The sequence below is a fragment of the Sceloporus undulatus genome, chromosome 6, assembly GCF_019175285.1.
Source record: "Sceloporus undulatus isolate JIND9_A2432 ecotype Alabama chromosome 6, SceUnd_v1.1, whole genome shotgun sequence".
NCBI classification, from domain to species: Eukaryota; Metazoa; Chordata; class Lepidosauria; order Squamata; family Phrynosomatidae; genus Sceloporus; species Sceloporus undulatus.
The window spans coordinates 114,470,533-114,487,257 of record NC_056527.1 but is presented as its reverse complement, the minus strand read 5'-3'; the positions used below and the strand labels follow the sequence as shown (position 1 = coordinate 114,487,257).

Below are 16,725 nucleotides of genomic sequence, written 5' to 3'. Positions count from 1 at the left end.
GCCACCCTAGGTGTCCCCTGCTGGGGCCCTGCTCAGGAATGCGTGTGCAGCTTTGGTGTGTGTTTGTGTGCGTGCAGGAGATTGGCCAATCAGGGCAGAAGGGGGGGAGGCACGGGGGTGTGGCAGTTGGCAGCAGGGTGCACATCCTCCCACTTTGCACACACGCGAATACAAAGAGCTGCACGACCTTCCAGTATCCTTTTTTTCCCAGGGAGGCATGGGAGTGGGATGGAATGGGGTGGTGCGGGGAAAGCTTGGGGTGGCAGGGGCAGGGATGGAAAAAGCAGGGGCACCCCAGTCTCCCCTTGTCTGCTAGGCCTTGCCAGAGAAAATATACGACAAGGTGGAGGATTATATGTGACAGGAAGAGGGAGGGAAGGAGGAGGAGAAAGAGAGCAGAATATACTTGACTGAAAAGAGATGTACATGCCAGGTAGAGCTTTATGTACACAGATCAGTGAAGACAGAGCGGAAAGGTATATATGGCAAGTATACAGGAACAGAGCGAATCTTGATCAGGGATTCATTACCCCGCGAAGCACTGTAATTACTTCTTGTGGCTTTAAAGAATAGGGGAAATAAATATGTTTTATTGTGGGTGAGATAATAGAGTAACTGGAATAAGTAGCGGTAGGTAACAATAGTTGGTAGTCATTCCAGGTTACTTCATTAACCCTGTGTAAAATACTGCCATGATCTGTATATGATACGATAGAGGTGAAGAGGGCATTGCGGAAAAGTGCGTGCAGAGAAATAAACAGGGAAGTTGAAGATGTGAGTATACCAATTAGGTACACGGGTGTGTGTATATATATGCTTGGGCTTGTAGAGGTGTATTGTGTGTGCATTTACGTGGGAAGTTTAATCAAGTATACCTTCTCTCTCAGCTCCCTTCTTGCTTTTGTTTGCACAAGATGATGGTAAGAGACTTAACAGGGGCTTACTCAATATCATGCCAGGCGACATCTGCACTAACATGCATTAATCATTCTTTTGTTCACCATCAGGATGGCTAAATCGCAAATGGAAAAGGGTGGGTTTCTTTTGCTCAGTTTTTTTTTTCTTCCAATCTGCATCGGTGAATAGGAGGAGTTCAAATGCAGGTTGTAGTAGTCATCCCAAACTTAAATTAACCTGGCCGCGAAAGGTTACTCCGTGTAACCTACAAGTGTAATAACACCAGTGTAGCCATGGGAACAGGTTCAGAGAAGTGCAGACTTAACAAACTGGAGGATCTGTTTATCATTATTTACTATTTGGGCCAGTAAGCCTTTTTTTGTTTTTTAATGGTCTGGGAACAGATTGAGGCCTGCAGGGTTTGGGGTTTTTTAAAAAGCAATAAATGAACCTTGACAGTGAGCTTGGTTTGTCATGTTCCAGCAGTGCAGCCCTTAGCTTGTTGCAGCAACGACAGTGTAGAAAGACATATTAAATTGGAGCATACGGTTTAGTGAATTAGGGTCCATGTTATCAGTTGCATGAAATGTTATTCATGATTAGTTTTTTGTGGGTTTTTTGGGCTGTGTGCCCATGTTCTAGAGGAGTTTATTCCTGACGTTTCGCCTGCATCTGTGGCTGGCATCTTCAGAGAACAATTCATAACTGCAATTCTGGGCAATAGGTAAAGACTGTATAGCCCTCAAAAGCTTATATGCGAGTATGAATTTGTTAGCATCTTTAAAGATGATGCAGTGCACTCTTTGTTTTTACCAAGTCTGAAAGGTAACATTTAGAATGGATGATCAGATATATATGTCTTTAAAGGTATGATTGACATGCATGGGCCTGTAAGGGGATTTTTATGGGACACTGTGGGTATCAGTGGGAAGGTTATCCAGGAAAGATTTGAAAACATGGGTTGAAATGTGATGGTTGTCATCCCAGGCAAAGGTGGGCAGCCATTTTGGTTGGTGCCACGCTGCATTACTAATTCAGTATGACACCGCTTTAACCATCATGGTGCCATCCAATGGAATCCTGGGATTTGTAGTTTGTTGTGGCACCTGGAAGGCTAAATGTCTCACATAAGTATGAATCCTAGAACGCCATAGCATTGAGCCATGGCTGTTAAAGCGGCGTTAAACCTCATTAATTCTGCAGCGTAGATGCTGCCAGAGCATGGCATAGCGGTTTGAATGTTGGTACTATGACTCTGGGGCTCATGATTCAATTCCCTGCCGGAGCATAAAAACCCACTGGGTGACTTTGGGCGAGTCACTCTCTCTCAGCCTCAGAGGATGGCAATGGCTAACCCCTTCTGAAGAAATTTGCCAAGAAAATGTGAAGCCGAAGATTTTCATGGCCGGTTTTTTTGGGCTACGTGGCCAAGAATAAACTCTTCTAGAACATGACCACATAGCCCGAAAAAAAACACAAAAACCTATTGCCAAGAAAACTCTGCAACATGTTTTCCCATTGTGTCGCCGCAGGTCAGAAACGACTTGGAGCCACACAATGAGGCGACACTGCCTTTGTCTTTGGGGTAAGGATTGGGAGTCCAGAGGTCACCTTGGCCCTGGTCAGCCATTTTGAAGCATCCTGACACACAACGTCGAGTCATGGCCATCTGTGTGTGTGTGTGTGTGTGTGTGTGACCGTTGTGTTGACGTGTTGGTGGCTTAATTTTGTAATAATGAATATTTGGGATGACCTTTGTGTCTAGATGGAAGCACTGGGTTTGAACTCAAGCCACAATGGACTATGTTTGGCGGGAACATTAAAACAAAGAAAAAACATTGGTTGGCGAGGCGGCCATGGAAAAAAACCCCTGGCCTCACAAATCTCCTCACAGAGCCCCCTTTGCCTCGCTCTCCTTTGCCCCGCCCCTTCTCCTCATCCCCGAGCCAAGGCTTCGCGGCTGGCAACCAATCAGCTGCGTTCGGCTCCTCCGGCTCAGCCAATCACCGAGAGGCGGAGAGGAGACTGAGGGCCGCTCTGTTCGTATACGACGACTGCGGCGCTGGCGCCTCTCCTCCTCCTCCTCCTCCCCCCTCCCCCCTCTGCACACGCGGCGTGGAACGTTGGGGAGCGCTGCGTTCGAAACCGTTGGGCCCCGGCGCTATTCCTCACAGAGAGAGATTTTCCCGCCTTGGGCGCGCGAGATTTAAATATGCAAATCTAGAGTGGCTGCCTTTTTTGCATAACCTCTGAGAAACGAAATGTTTTTTAATGGCGCGTTTTAAGATGTTTATTCCTTTAAGGAATTAAGGAATAATAGGGGTTTTAAATAAATAAAAAAGCACGCCTCTTTATGTGTAAACACAAACAAACAAACACACACTGCAAGGACTAGATTCCTCTTGTTATTAATCATCTTTATTTATTAATAAATATTTTTTTATTTATCAATAGTTTATCCCCTCTTAATGCGTAAAAACACACAGCAAAGAATAGGTTCCTCTTGTTATGAATCGTTATTTATTAATAACTAATAATTGATAATTAAAATTATTTATGTATTAAATAATTTTAATTAACAATGGTTTGATTTATTTAATTAATTTAGTAAACATTTAATTTATGTAATTTATACAATTTATTAATTTATATTTTTAATTATCAATAGTTTATTGCCTCTTAATCTGCAAAACCACACACACTGTAAGGACTAGGTTTCTCTTGTAATTAATCATCTTTATTAATAAGTATTTTTAATTATCAATAGTTTAACTTATTTAATTATTTTAGTAAATGTTCAGTTTATATAATTTATATAATTTATTAATTTATCATAAATATATTAATTTATATTTTTAATTATCAATAGTTTATTGCCTCTCATGTGCAAGAACACACTGCAAAGACTAGGTTCCTCTTATTAATCATTTTTATTAATAAATATTTTTAATTATCAATAGTTTAATTATTTTATTAAATGTTTAATTTCTCTAAAATTTATATTTTACTGTAATTATCAATAATTTATCCCCTCTTAATGTACAAACACACACACTGCAAGTACTAGGTTCCTCTTGTTATTAATCGTTTTTATTTATTAATAATTATTTTCAATTATAAATACTGTAGTTTAATTTATTTAATTATTTTAATAAATGTTTGATTTATCCAATTAAAATCGTATTTATTTGTTTATTTATAGATTAATTATTCTATGAATGAAGCAGAACGTTGTGCGCCTTCGGTTTGTTTCCAGTTCATAGCAACACTATAATGGAGTTTTCAGGGGCTGAGAGTGTGGCTTGCCCAAGGTCACCCAGTGGGTTTCCAAGTCCAGATTCGAACCCTGCACTTCAGAAATAATGTAGCTTGACTCCACTTCAACTGCTGTGGCTCAGTGCTATGGAATCATGGGATTTGTAGCCAATTGTGACACCAGAGTGCTGTGACAGGGAAGGCTAAATAGCTCATAAAACTACAAACTCCACATTTCTGTAGCATTGAGCCATGGCAGTTAAAGCAATGTCAAAACTGCTTTATTTTTGCAGTGCAGATGCAGCCCTGGCCTCCAAAGTCGTAGTCCAGCGCTCTCACATCACACTTGGTTGTTGTTGTTGTTGTTGTGTGCCTTCAAATCATTCCTGACTTATGGCCACCATAAGGGGAACCTATCACAGCGTTTTCTTGCAAGTTTCTTCAGTGTGGGGTTGCCGTTGCTGTTGCCGTCCTCTGAGGATAGATAATAATAATAATAATAATAATAATAATAATAATAATAATAATAATACTGTAATAATAATAATAATAATAATAATATAATTTATTGATATGTATTTATATTCCGCCTTTTCCCAAAGGAATCAAGGCGGATTACAAGCATGTGACTTGCCTAAGGTCACCCAATGGGTTTACATGGCCAAGCTGGGATTCAGATCTTGGTTTCCAGTCAGAGCCATCATCCACTGCTCAAACCATTATACAACACTGACTCTCATTTTAAACATATACAGTGGACCCTTGCTATCTGCTGGGGTTTGGTTCCAGGACCCTCCGTGGACAACAAAATCCGTGGATGCTCAATTCCCATTAAATACAATGGCACAGCAAAATGGTGTCCTTTATATAAAATGGAAAATCAAGTTTTGCTACTTGGAATTTATAATTTTTTAAAATATTTTCAAGCTGTGGATGCTTGAATCCATGGATTAAAAAATCCATGGATAAGGAGGGCTCACTGTAGACTTGACTATAAGTCGACCTCGTCCTCATGTATAATTCAAGGGCAAGTTTTGGGACCAAAATTACGTTTTTTTGCTATGACCCGTAGATAAGTCGAAGGTAAAATTTAGGGGCAATATAGCAAAGGATCTAAAGGATGAAACAAAGCAAAACAATGTCAAAGAACTTACAAAATTCCAGCAGACATAACTCTTTGTGCTTACTCTTAAGACTGGATGGATGAGAGAGTAGAGGTTGTCGGTTTTTCACATATTACAGTGGTACCTCGGGATACGAAATACCCAGGTTACGAAATTTTCGGGATACGAAAAAATCCCATTGGAAATCATTGTTCCGGGTTACGAATGTATTTTCGGGTTACGAAGAAAATTTTTGGTGCTTTTCGGCGCTTTTTCGCACGAAACGCGGCTTTTCCCCATTAGCGCCTATGGCAATTCGGCTTACGAAGGCTTTTCGGGTTACGAAAGCGGCCGCGGAACGAATTACTTTCGTAACCCGAGGCACCACTGTATGCTCTTGCTTTTCACCAGGAGATGGCTCCTTTTAAATAATTATTAAGATTAAATTGACTTGTCGATAAATTGACTCAGAGACTGAACAGACAGAGGCCTGTTACAGACAGCCAAAATAAAGCTGCTTTGAGTCACTTTGGAGGTATGGTATTTCAATGATACATGCGTCCTAAGAGTCCAAAGGCCGCACCAAAGCCACGCTCCAGTCCTAAGGACTGGAGTGCAGCTTTGGTGAAGCTTCCAGACTCTTAGGATTCATGCATCATTGAAATACCATACCTCCAAAGTGACTCGAAGCAGCTTTATTTTGGCTGTCTGTAACAGGCCAGAGCAAAATAAAGCTGCTTCGAGTCACTTTGGAAGTATGCTGTTTAGATGATGCATGTGTCCTATGAGACCGGAAGCCGCATCAAAGCCATGCTCCAGTCCTGAGGACTGGAGCGCAGCTTTGGTGCAGCTTCTGGCTTCTTAAGATGTGTGTGTCATTTAAACAGCATACCTCCAAAGTGACCTGAAGCAGCTTTATTTTGGCCTGTCTGTTTGGGCCCTTGGCTTTTTTGGGTCAATTTCTTTGACCTAAATTTCTAGACCTATACATGAGTATATACAGTAAACTGTGATTTTCCTTAATTACTATTTTACTTCAGTATATCTGTCCCTAATGCTACTATGCATGAACACTTGAAAGAAGAGAAGCCTTCTTGACGACTCTAGCTGAGAAACACACAGGCTTGCGCATAAGGTCCTGGACTGTCATGTCCTTCAGTGCCACCATCTTGTTTTCCCCTCCCAATGCCAAAGACGGAAAATGTTGCTGCTGTACTTGCAAGCAAGAGCCAGGAGCTCAAACAACAGCACCACCGCCACCACCTCCACCACCGCCATCCCCACCATGTACCCCCATAACGGTTACAGGAACTGGGTTGGCGGTACAGTCTTCGGACCAGCTCCTCCACATTATCTACCAACGTGTGGAAAAAGCGGTGAGCCTTGCGGAGGTGGCGCTGGGTTTGGCGAAGGCCAACAACGAAGCCTTGAAACGCCTGGAGGAGGATGTGGGAGCCCTACGCCAGGGGACACCCCCTACCCTCAAAACCAGCCCTCAGTGCCCTCCTGAAGAGCGCCAAGAGGATGAGGAAGGCGAAGACGAGGAGGAACAAGAGGCGGAAGGCTTCCGAAATGGTGTCCAGGTGGTCATTGAAGAACTGAGACAACTGGGAGCGGCGGCGGCGGCAGGGCCACCGGGACACTTGGGTTTTTCGCCTGTGCAGCTGGGAACTGGCGGGGTGCGTAGGTTGAAGATTTAGGGCCTTCTTTGCCCTCCCACCCCACAAAACTCACACAATCCCCAGGTCCCTCCGGTCAGGCGCAGATGGCATCATGAATATTTGATGGCATCTCTCGCCTTCCCTGCCAACGACCTGCTCAAGAGAGAGGCATTCTGGGAGTCATGCCAAGCTTTGCGCCGCTGTTGTGGCCTGGGGTTGAGGGGCCATGGCAAGAGCTAAAAAGTATATGCGTCTGTGTCTATATTATCCCAAGGCTGGTATGGGATTCAGGCTGGAATGGCTGAGGGTGATTTAAGTGGCATTGGCAAGGTTTGGGTTGGAAGGACGTTCCAGCCATAGTGCTAAAATGTTTTCAGCAATGAGGCCTTTAAAAAAATATGCCTTTGAGCCTCTTCTGCAATTTGAGCCCAGTTTGAATTTTGTCAATGAGAGATAAAAAGAGGCTTTAACATCAAATATATCTCCTGGCCGTTGTAGGTTTTACATTTGCAATGCAGATCAATTTCATTTTTTAAAAAAACCATCTCCTTTACCAGGCTTTTGTGAAAATTACCTGGGAAGATTAGGGGGACTTTAGGGATAGTAGCAGGGCAGGGATGAGTTAATTTGTGTTTTAAGATATGGTGGTTACAGATTGAGGGGGTATCTACACTGTAGAAATAATGCAGTTTGGCACCACTTTAACTGCCATGTCTCCAGTGTACAGAATACTTGAATGTGTAGTTTTGTGACTACAAAGCATTATTTGACAGAGAAGGCCAAAGCCTTTGTAAAACTACAAATCCCAGTATTCCATGAGATGGAGCTACAGCACTTAAAGTGGCGTCAAACTGCATTATTTCTACAGATTAGATGCACCCTGAAACAGATACAGAAATGGGGAGGAGAATGTTGCCGTCAAATTGCCTGAGGACTTATGGCAATCCCATGAGTTTCATAGGATTTTCTTAGGCAAATAATACTCAGAGGTGGATTTGCTGCCATGGGGTCTATTGGAAGGAGATGGTAAAGTCTTTGTCTCCTTCTCAGGTAGCAGAAGAGTCTCCCTCTGGGGAAGCCTCCATGCAACGGGTCTATGCTGCACCTACTTCTCCTACCCCTCACCAGTCAGCCCTACAGTCACTGGATGATTCTCTCTCCTGTGCAGAGGTGTCCCCCAACAGCACCACATTGGAGGAGTCCATGCATGGGGAGCCACGGTTCTCTTTGGGCTTTGCGAGTCTTCCTTCTAGAAGCCGAAGCAGTGGACAGAAGAACGCGAGACGCAAGAGGGATCTAGTGCTTTCAGTAAGTTGCCTTGCATAGTTTACTCATGGGAGTAGTTTGTGTCCTGCAAGGAATTTGGCACAGAATCAGTATTTCAGACACTCTGGGCTAATTTTAATTAATGTTATAGAGCCAGGGCTGCTTTGTTTGAATATTTTTAGGGGTTATAGAAATTAATGCTGAGGATCGTTGGTCTTTTCTGTCATGTTTTTGTTAACTCTTTCAGAAACTGGTCCACAACGTTCACAACCATGTCACCAATGATAAGAGATTTGATGGCTCTGAGAGGTGAGTTCTGGTCCAGATTATTTGACTTGATAAGGAATAAATTTCTCACATTTCCAACAATAGTACAGAAAGGAGGACTGCAATAGGTATGACTTCTTCATTTTGTTGTAGTGGGAAGAGAGGCTAAACGGTTCAAAATTGTCTTTTCTGCTTAAGCAGTAAAAGTATAGCATACCTCTCCTCTCTTAATCAGGGAAACTAGGTTCTTACTAAAAGGAATCCCAGTAGCCTACACTCCAGCTTTCCACATTATTATCATTCACAAAGGGTTCTACAGATGTCTACTCATTAGTAAGCCCAGCTAAGTTAAATGGCACTTATCTCTGGGCAGGTATGTAGTACAACATCAGTCAGGTTCACTTTATTGTTTCTATTTACTGCTACTGTTAATATGCAAAGGGGTCTTGTAGTACCTTTGAGACTAACTGCTCAAAAGAAGGTATAGCATAAGCTTTCATCATAGAAATGATCTACTTCCTATGAAAGCTTATGTTACAACTTCTTTCACACAGTTAGTCTCAAAGGTGCTACAAGATCCCCTCTGCATGAATTACCATTAATGTTTATTTAGTATTTATTACTATTACTCCTACTGTATATATAGCACCTTCATACCTTCTAATATTTCACAATAGAAAATGGATATATATGGCTAAGCAACATCAGAGTGTGGTCAATATGGCAAAAAATATCAATGAGGAAGAACAGACAAGTTAGGAAAGACTTTAGCTGTTTGCTTTTGCCTGAGTCTACTGAGAAGTGCAAGATCCCTGTTCTCATCTTCCACCTGTTGAATTAACAGTGCAAAATACAGCAACTGAAGTAAGGTGAGGTCAAAGGGGGAAAGCAGAAGGAGGAGACAGAAACAGGGACATTTTAAAAGTAGCTGAAAAAGTGGACTGAGGGGTCATTCAGATGTTGTTTTTTAGCGCAAGGATGCAAATCAACTCACACATTCTGGGTCTGTAATTCACACTATGGAATCACATCAGTGTGCACCTCTGCAAGTACGGTTGCTCACACTTGCAAGCATTCGAATAAAGATGGAGTCAATGATGCGAATGCATTCGGAACACGTTCAAGACATGCAGCATTTTATCTTGGATCTATTCAGGTCTATTCGCATCAGTTAGTCACGCTATTGACGATGCAGATATTTTTTTAAAACTCTGGGGGAAACCTGATATCAATTATCCCGATTAAGTGTTTTTAGGCAGCTCCCCCCTCCCCCCCAAAAAACCCTTAATCAGGTGCATTCGGTATGTGTGTGAACAATGGAGATTCAACGCGGATTCATCCTGGATTATTTTCACAGTGTGAATAACTCCTAACAGAGCATTCATGGGGACTCTCCCTGCAAACTGGGACAGTTGGAGGTATGCACCTTCTATGCTCATAACACTTTATAAACTAAAAGAGGACACATCTCTGTCTTCTGAGGTGTACAGTCTGTAATGTAACACAGGAAAGACAGAAAAGAATGGAGAAGAACGGGGTTGGGGTAACATTTCAATTGCACAGATGTATGCAGAGTTATGGTAGCACAGTCTTTCTAGCCTACTGATCTTCAGGTGTGTTGGATAACATCTTCCACCATCCTCACCCAGGATAGCTATACTGGGTAGGGAGATGAGACTTGTAGTCTGTTATTCTGACTCTTGGAAAGGCCACAGTAGAACATTGGGACCAGGAGGTTGTGCCAAAGGCATTGTGAAAATGTTAGGTTTCAAAATGAGAGGTAGCATTATGTTCTGCAAGGCAATTGTAGACATAAAGAGGAGAGGGTAGCTATTTGGAGGGTGGGACAAGAGCCCTTTGGACAGCTCAGGAAGGTAAAGTGAGGGTTACAATTATTAATAGGACAGTTGGGATAGAGGGAGGGTCTTTCATTTGCTTCTGGGCCTAGGAATGATGGAACTGTGCCTGCTTCTTCTCCCCTCTCTCTGAGATCAGGGCATGACAGTTAGGATGGCGGGAGGACCTTAACATTAATAACTCCAAAGCCAAGAAGTCATAGTTATAATGGATAATCCTATGCAGACCTACTTGCAAGTAAGGGCCTTTTTACACTACACAGTGATAGCAGTATGATTCTGCTTAAACTGCCATGGCAACATCTTATGCAATTTTGAGATCTGTAGTTTGGTGAGGCACTGGAGCTGTCTGGCTGAGAACTCTAAATGCCTCTCCCTAAACTGCAAATCCTGGGATTCTTTAGGATGTTGCCATAGTTTTTATTCTTTAGGATGTTGCCATTCCAGTTACAGTGGAATCATAATGCTATAGTTGTGCAGTGTGAAAGGGTCATTAGTCTGATTTAGATGGGATTCAGAAAGGCCTACTCAGACATAAATACGCACAAGTGTATGCTGTGTAAGCTCCGTTTGAACCAGTAGGATTAACTTCTGGGTAAACACGTGTACAAAATGGATTGTGATATTCTATAACTGAAAACTGGGAAACCTGGTATGCTGTCTTTCCATTCCGTAGTTTAACCTGTCAGAAATATTGCTGGAGAGAATGTGACATTTCCAGGGTGTGCCAGGTACTGACAGCTGTTCTTGTGTTTATCTTTCTCTTGTAGCATCAAATCTTCATGGAATATCTCTGTAGTGAAATTCTTGCTGGAAAAATTGAAGCAGGAATTGGTATCAAATCAGCATAATTATACTGACAAAGAACTAAAAGGTACAGTGGAGAGGAACATATATGCTTTACCTATTTCAGTTCTGGATTTTATTGATATAGTATTTTAAAATATAGAAGCATTTCCTCAACATGTTCCTCCCCTTCTTTTAAAGACAGATTTTCATTTTGCTGGTGGGGAGGGGGACATTATTTTGAAGGGAAAACTTTCTCTAGCTTTGAAAAGAGCTGTATCTCTTGACATTTTCTGTGGATCTTATGGATGACAACTGATAAATTGGTTGTTTATATATGCATACATGTCATATCCTCTGTTCATTAATCTGTGTCCTGGTTTCAGTGCTTGTGATCACCCTCACGTCCACTTTTTGTTCCATTAGGTGCTTGTGTGGCCTACTTTCTGACCAAGCGACGTGAATATCGCAATTCTCTCAACCCCTTCAAAGGGCTCAAGGAGAAGGAAGAGAAGAAACTCCGCAGCAGACGCTATCGGGTAAGGCACAACTTGACAACACTGAAGAGCATTTCTCCATGCTTGTTACCTCAAGAGGAACACAGGCTTCAAAATCTGCAGAAAAGCTGTTTTTGGGGGGTTTCCTCACATCCCTCCCTCAGTTTTACTGCAGGACATTTGGGAACAAATAAAAAAATTAAAAATCACACTGATGGGGAAGAGGAAATTGCATCTATTTTCTCACTCCATCATACAAAGAAACATCATTCTCTTTACCAGATGAAGGAATAACCTGAATGCAATAAGTATACTTCCTCTGTCAAACACCTGCTGTTGGAATTACAAATGTCATGAAATTATAACAAAGCACTACAAATATATTCCATCAATTTCTTCACACAAAATGTAATTTAAACGAAGCTTAGATATTAAATAACTCAAGGATTCTAATTAATACACACAGAATTTACTCCTTAACTATGAATTCCATAACATTTGATTTTTGACTGATCTTAACCATTCTTATTTGGACTAGTCTGAATCATACATATTCAGATTAATCTCTCCCTGGTTTTAACCATACCGCTTCAAACTAGATGCAATCTCATTGCACTTCTGTTGCTAGCTCATAGGTCTTAACCTTTGGCCTGCCAGATGTTTTGGACTTCAGCTCCCAGAATCCCTGATCACTGGCTGAGCCTTCTGTTGAAGTCAAAACATCTGTAAGATCAACAGTTGAGAATTACTGTTACCACTTTTAACGCTCCTGACTCAGTGCTAGTAAATGGTGGGAATTGTAGTACATTTGGCATGACAGTTCTCTGACAGAGACGGCTAAATGTTTCACAAAACTATAGTTGCTAGAATTCCTTAGCATTGAGCCAGGGCAGTTCAAGCAATCTCAAACTGGACTATTTCTGCAGTGTGTTGATTCCACCTTATCTTTAATGATTTCATCCTATGGAATACTAAGGTCTGTAGTTTATGGAAGGATATTAAGAATTCTGAGCAGAAGAGCTCGTCTAGTGCATCACCAAACTACAAATCCCAAGATTGCATAGAATTAAGCCATGGCAATTCAGGTGGAATAATAGCACTATACAGTAATTGTATTGCATAAGGGGTCTAACTTGTATATTTTTGCATAGGCTTTCATAGACTTCTACCCACTTTCCTTTTCAGGCTGAAACAGACTAACATAGCAATCTTCTTTAAAACTGTTATTTGGGATAATAGAATTCAAAGGAATTTATTTTAGCTAAAATTTATTTATTTATTCGTTCATTCTTTATTTATTTATTCATTTTAGCTAAAATTTATTCAGATTAAAGGTTTTAATTGTGATTAATTTGTTTAATGAATAGAATAAAGTAAAAAAAAATTTGACAGAAAGAGAATCCAGTCACCTCTGGATCACTCATGCATCAAAAGACCGTAGTAGTTCTCTTTATAGAAAGTCCATCAATGCAAATAGGGATGCTAGTACAAAATCAAGCATGCTTTATGGGTGGTTTAACAAGGAAGGTCCTTAATCACTAAATGTCCATTTTTAAAGGCTACAATCTCATTAAGATGTAGAAATCATCTTGAAGAAAACTGAACTGACTTCTGAGTAAATAGCTATAAGGTTGCAATGTAAGAAAGAAAAATATGATGGGAACATGATTCTGTTGATAAAAATGATGTTATCTGATAACCCTTACATCTAATTAGCTTCTCACCTAGCTATCACATCCAGTGCATATATGCATGGAAGTAAGTCCCACTGAATTTAGTAGGGTTATCTCCAGCCTAAAAGTAAAGGGGGGAAACCGGGGAGAATAAACCCATGTAATAACAAGAAACTGGATCATTATGTGTGTATCCCACTTGTTTTGCTGTCTCATTTATCAAAACACTCCTAGTCTTGCTTTAAAGGGAAAGAAAAATGAAACCTGTCTTATACTAAAGCCTCACTATTTCAGATCTCCCTGCAGCAGCAGTAGAGATTCTCCTTCACAATGGGGAGCAAAATGGAGGTTTGAGGGGGGAGCAGTCTGAGCAAGTGAGTTTTCAGTGCTTGGCTGCCAAGAAGGGTTTGCATTATAAACTCTTATTTGTGGAGTATGTGCTTATTCTCTACTACAGTACTTCAAAATTGGCTCCTCAGGTAACCTGTCAAATGCTAACCTGTTTATACACATGCATGGTGCAGGTTCTGGTTTTTAAGACAGGGCAGTATGCAACTACTTAATAGGAACCTTGGAATCTGCCCACAGAATGTATGTTCTCTAGGCCTGAGAGTGGGCAAGATTCTGTAGTCCTCCAGCGTTAGGGGAAGAAAAAATGACAAAGCATGATAGAGGAGTTGTTGAAAGGACAAAGTGAGAGCAGTGAGGATAGTCAGGGTGAGTAATTGCAAGGGTGAAGGCAAAGATAATATTCTTAGGATAACTAATTAACATCCTCTTTTGTCTTACCATTAGCTTTTCGCAAACCGTTCAGGTATGGCACGCATGCTAAGCCCTGAAGATCAGTGTATGTGGCAAAGTGTAACTGAGGAGCTCATGTCAGACGAGGAAGACAGCATGAGTGAGCCAGGTGTGTGGGTAGCACGGCCCCCACGATTCCGTGCGGCTCCTCTCACCCGTCTCTGTTACCGACTGGATGCCAACTCAAAGCATGGTACCAAAGCTAACCGGGTTTATGGGACACCTTCGGATCGTCTGCCCTCTGCTGAAGTCCAGCTCCTGCCTCATCATCTCTATAACCCTCATTTTCAAGAGGATGAATCTAGGGCTGGCACATCTCCTCACCCTCCCAGTCACAAAAGCTTCTGCCCTGACCTCAATTCTTTTGTGGAGATCAAAGTGGAAAAGGATGAATGACCGCAAATGGTTAACCTTGCGTTATATGGCAGCCAGAGTAATGAGGAAGTGACAAGAGGGTCAGCCGAGACACTGTTGCTATCAGCTGAGCTCAGCTCCTTCCTTCAGATGAATAGGAAAACAAAAGGGTCTTCCATGCCCCAAATGGCTTTTATAGACAGACACCTCTTTATAGGGAACCCCTATGGACAACACTGAAAAAGGGATCCCTTTACCATTAAAATGGCTGGTCTATACACAACATGAACCTGAGTGGTATAGGATTGTGAAAAGGAAATTCTCTCCTCTGAGCTGGAATTAAGGCATTTGAAAGTAAGGATTGCCATAAAAACTAATTGCATGATGGGATGTTTGAATCAGAAACTTGAGAGAACTCTTCTAACCTCACAATTACTTTGTTTTGCCCTTGAGTTTCTGATAACAGAAAACCAACTGTGGAGGAGTTGCTGGAAGGATGGGGAGTGCTCTCTACTTGGCGGAGCTTTCTTTGGACCAGGAATTAACCTCCTAACCTTTAGGAGAATAGTGGAGGGTCTCTTCCTAGACTTCATAAATGTTAATGACATTAAAGAACCAACATAAACAGTCCATATTGATATTGAATTTGACTACTCTTACCTGCATCTGTGTTAGATGGGTGGGAGATTATGTTTCCTTAATTTTCTCTTGGGTTCAAAGGAATAAAGAATAAAGCAACTTGGCTTGAGGGAAATTGTTGGGCTACACTTTATAAAACTGAGATGGCCTGAAGAAATGGTGTTTAACCATAACCTCTTAGGATCTGAGTATCCATTGAGTGAGGGGAGATGGCCATGAAAGGAAACGCCTCCTGAAGTAACAGGCTGATTTTTCTGATTCTTTTTTAAGTTTCTTCTTCTTCCTCATCTTTGCAAGCCTGGGTTTTCCTTGGAAATGCTTGATTAAGAAAACTATCTTGAAATCCAGGACTTGTAGGTCTTAATTATTTTTACTGGCAGGAAGATTAAAGATTTTACATGTAGAATGAAGAACAACTGATAAAAGACAACCATCTTGGGTTTAGTGTTTTGCTGGCATCAGGAACTAGGCTCCTAGAAAGGCTGTCTCATCATTGCCAGGTTCTTGGGACCCTAACGCAGAAGAAAACACAAGCCTGGGTTTCATGCAGGAAAGAAAACATCAGTTTATTATTTTTTGCAGGAAATAATTAACTTAAAATGTACACTACTTTAAAATGACAGAGTCCTGTGATACCATTAAGACAAATGGAATATTGTAGCCTGAGTTTTTCTGGATTACAGCCTGTTTCCTCAAATGCATTGAGTAAAACAGTCCATTGACTAGTATTCTGGCTGAAGGTTTACAAAAAGGCTTTCTTTAAAACGGGCCACATATCAGCCCTGTCACTGATCATTCATAGGATGCAGTCAGGTGTGGAGATGCTGGGGACTCAAACATTTGAAGAAGAGAACCCAGTATGATGCTGATGTCTTACTGTATCAGGAGCTTCTTAGCTGGGTAGTTTTTATGAACCTTCACTGTCCTCTAGTGGCTTTTCTCGGTAGCAGAAAAAGATGGCTGGTGCTTTGGGCACATATCTGTTGCACTTTATTTTTTTATTTAGCACAAAGCAGTGAAAGAAAGGGTAGAAGCACAATCTAATTTATACAATCCTCTATCTTCTCCCTGCATTCTGTATGACCCTATATCTTCCTGTTTCAGTTCTACAGAGAAGAACTTTATTTACTACCATCTATCCATGCGTTCTCGAACCATTTACATTCACCAGCAAGAATCGGAAGTTGTCCTCCAGCCATCACACAATGTGTTGAATTATTGGGACAGTAGCCCACCACTGGAACATATTTAGGATACCGGTCTCAGCCCTTTCCTTCCCCAGTTGAAACAACCAGGTTGCAGAGAATGGGTAAGATCTCAGAGATGCCACTAGGCAGAAATAGTAGTGGGTTAGGTGTCAGTTACTCTGACCTGGCATAAGACAACATCCTATTTTGCAATTCTTTTAATTAACAGATTAACTGCTGCTCTCTGGTTGTCTTGACTTGACCCACTTTGAATCCTGAGATTAATGTATATCAAACCCCATGGGCCATCACTTGGCTGTATGATCTGTGGCTGCTAAATGGCGTCTTCTATATATGTAGTAAGCAGGTGCTGGGGGCAGATGGCAAGGTGTGTAGTTGGCTTTGGCTGGAAATATAGTAGGCCTTTTGATTAGACTACTTCTTCCATCAAAGCTGCAATCCTATTAATGTCTGCTTGAAAGT

General features: G+C 41.4%; 1 protein-coding gene across 3 annotated transcripts; it reads left to right on the top strand.

The window, feature by feature from the left end:
* Positions 1–103: 103 nt before the first annotated feature.
* C6H14orf93 (chromosome 6 C14orf93 homolog) lies at positions 104–15,761 on the top strand. 3 transcript variants are annotated; one of them, XM_042477661.1, is made up of 7 exons: positions 104–193; positions 6,296–6,934; positions 7,967–8,224; positions 8,430–8,491; positions 11,076–11,179; positions 11,518–11,630; positions 14,057–15,761. In XM_042477661.1, the coding sequence occupies exons 2-7, from the start codon at positions 6,404–6,406 to the stop codon at positions 14,456–14,458; spliced, it is 1,470 nt and encodes a 489-aa protein (XP_042333595.1). In that variant the 5' UTR covers positions 104–193; positions 6,296–6,403; the 3' UTR covers positions 14,459–15,761. The 3 variants fall into 3 exon arrangements, with proteins under 3 accessions (XP_042333595.1, XP_042333596.1, XP_042333597.1); XM_042477662.1 differs by lacking the exon at positions 104–193 and adding an exon at positions 250–774; XM_042477663.1 differs by lacking the exon at positions 104–193 and adding an exon at positions 4,782–5,008.
* The last annotated feature ends 964 nt before the right edge of the window (positions 15,762–16,725 follow it).

Excerpts from the sequence above, each read along its gene's own strand:
- C6H14orf93 (XM_042477661.1), top strand. The coding sequence starts at position 6,404 with ATGTCCTTCAGTGCCACCATCTTGTTTTCCCCTCCCAATGCCAAAGAC. Across the intron at positions 8,492-11,075 it reads AGATTTGATGGCTCTGAGAG|CATCAAATCTTCATGGAATA; the intron begins GTGAGTTCTGGT and ends TTTCTCTTGTAG. Across the intron at positions 11,180-11,517 it reads TACTGACAAAGAACTAAAAG|GTGCTTGTGTGGCCTACTTT; the intron begins GTACAGTGGAGA and ends TTGTTCCATTAG.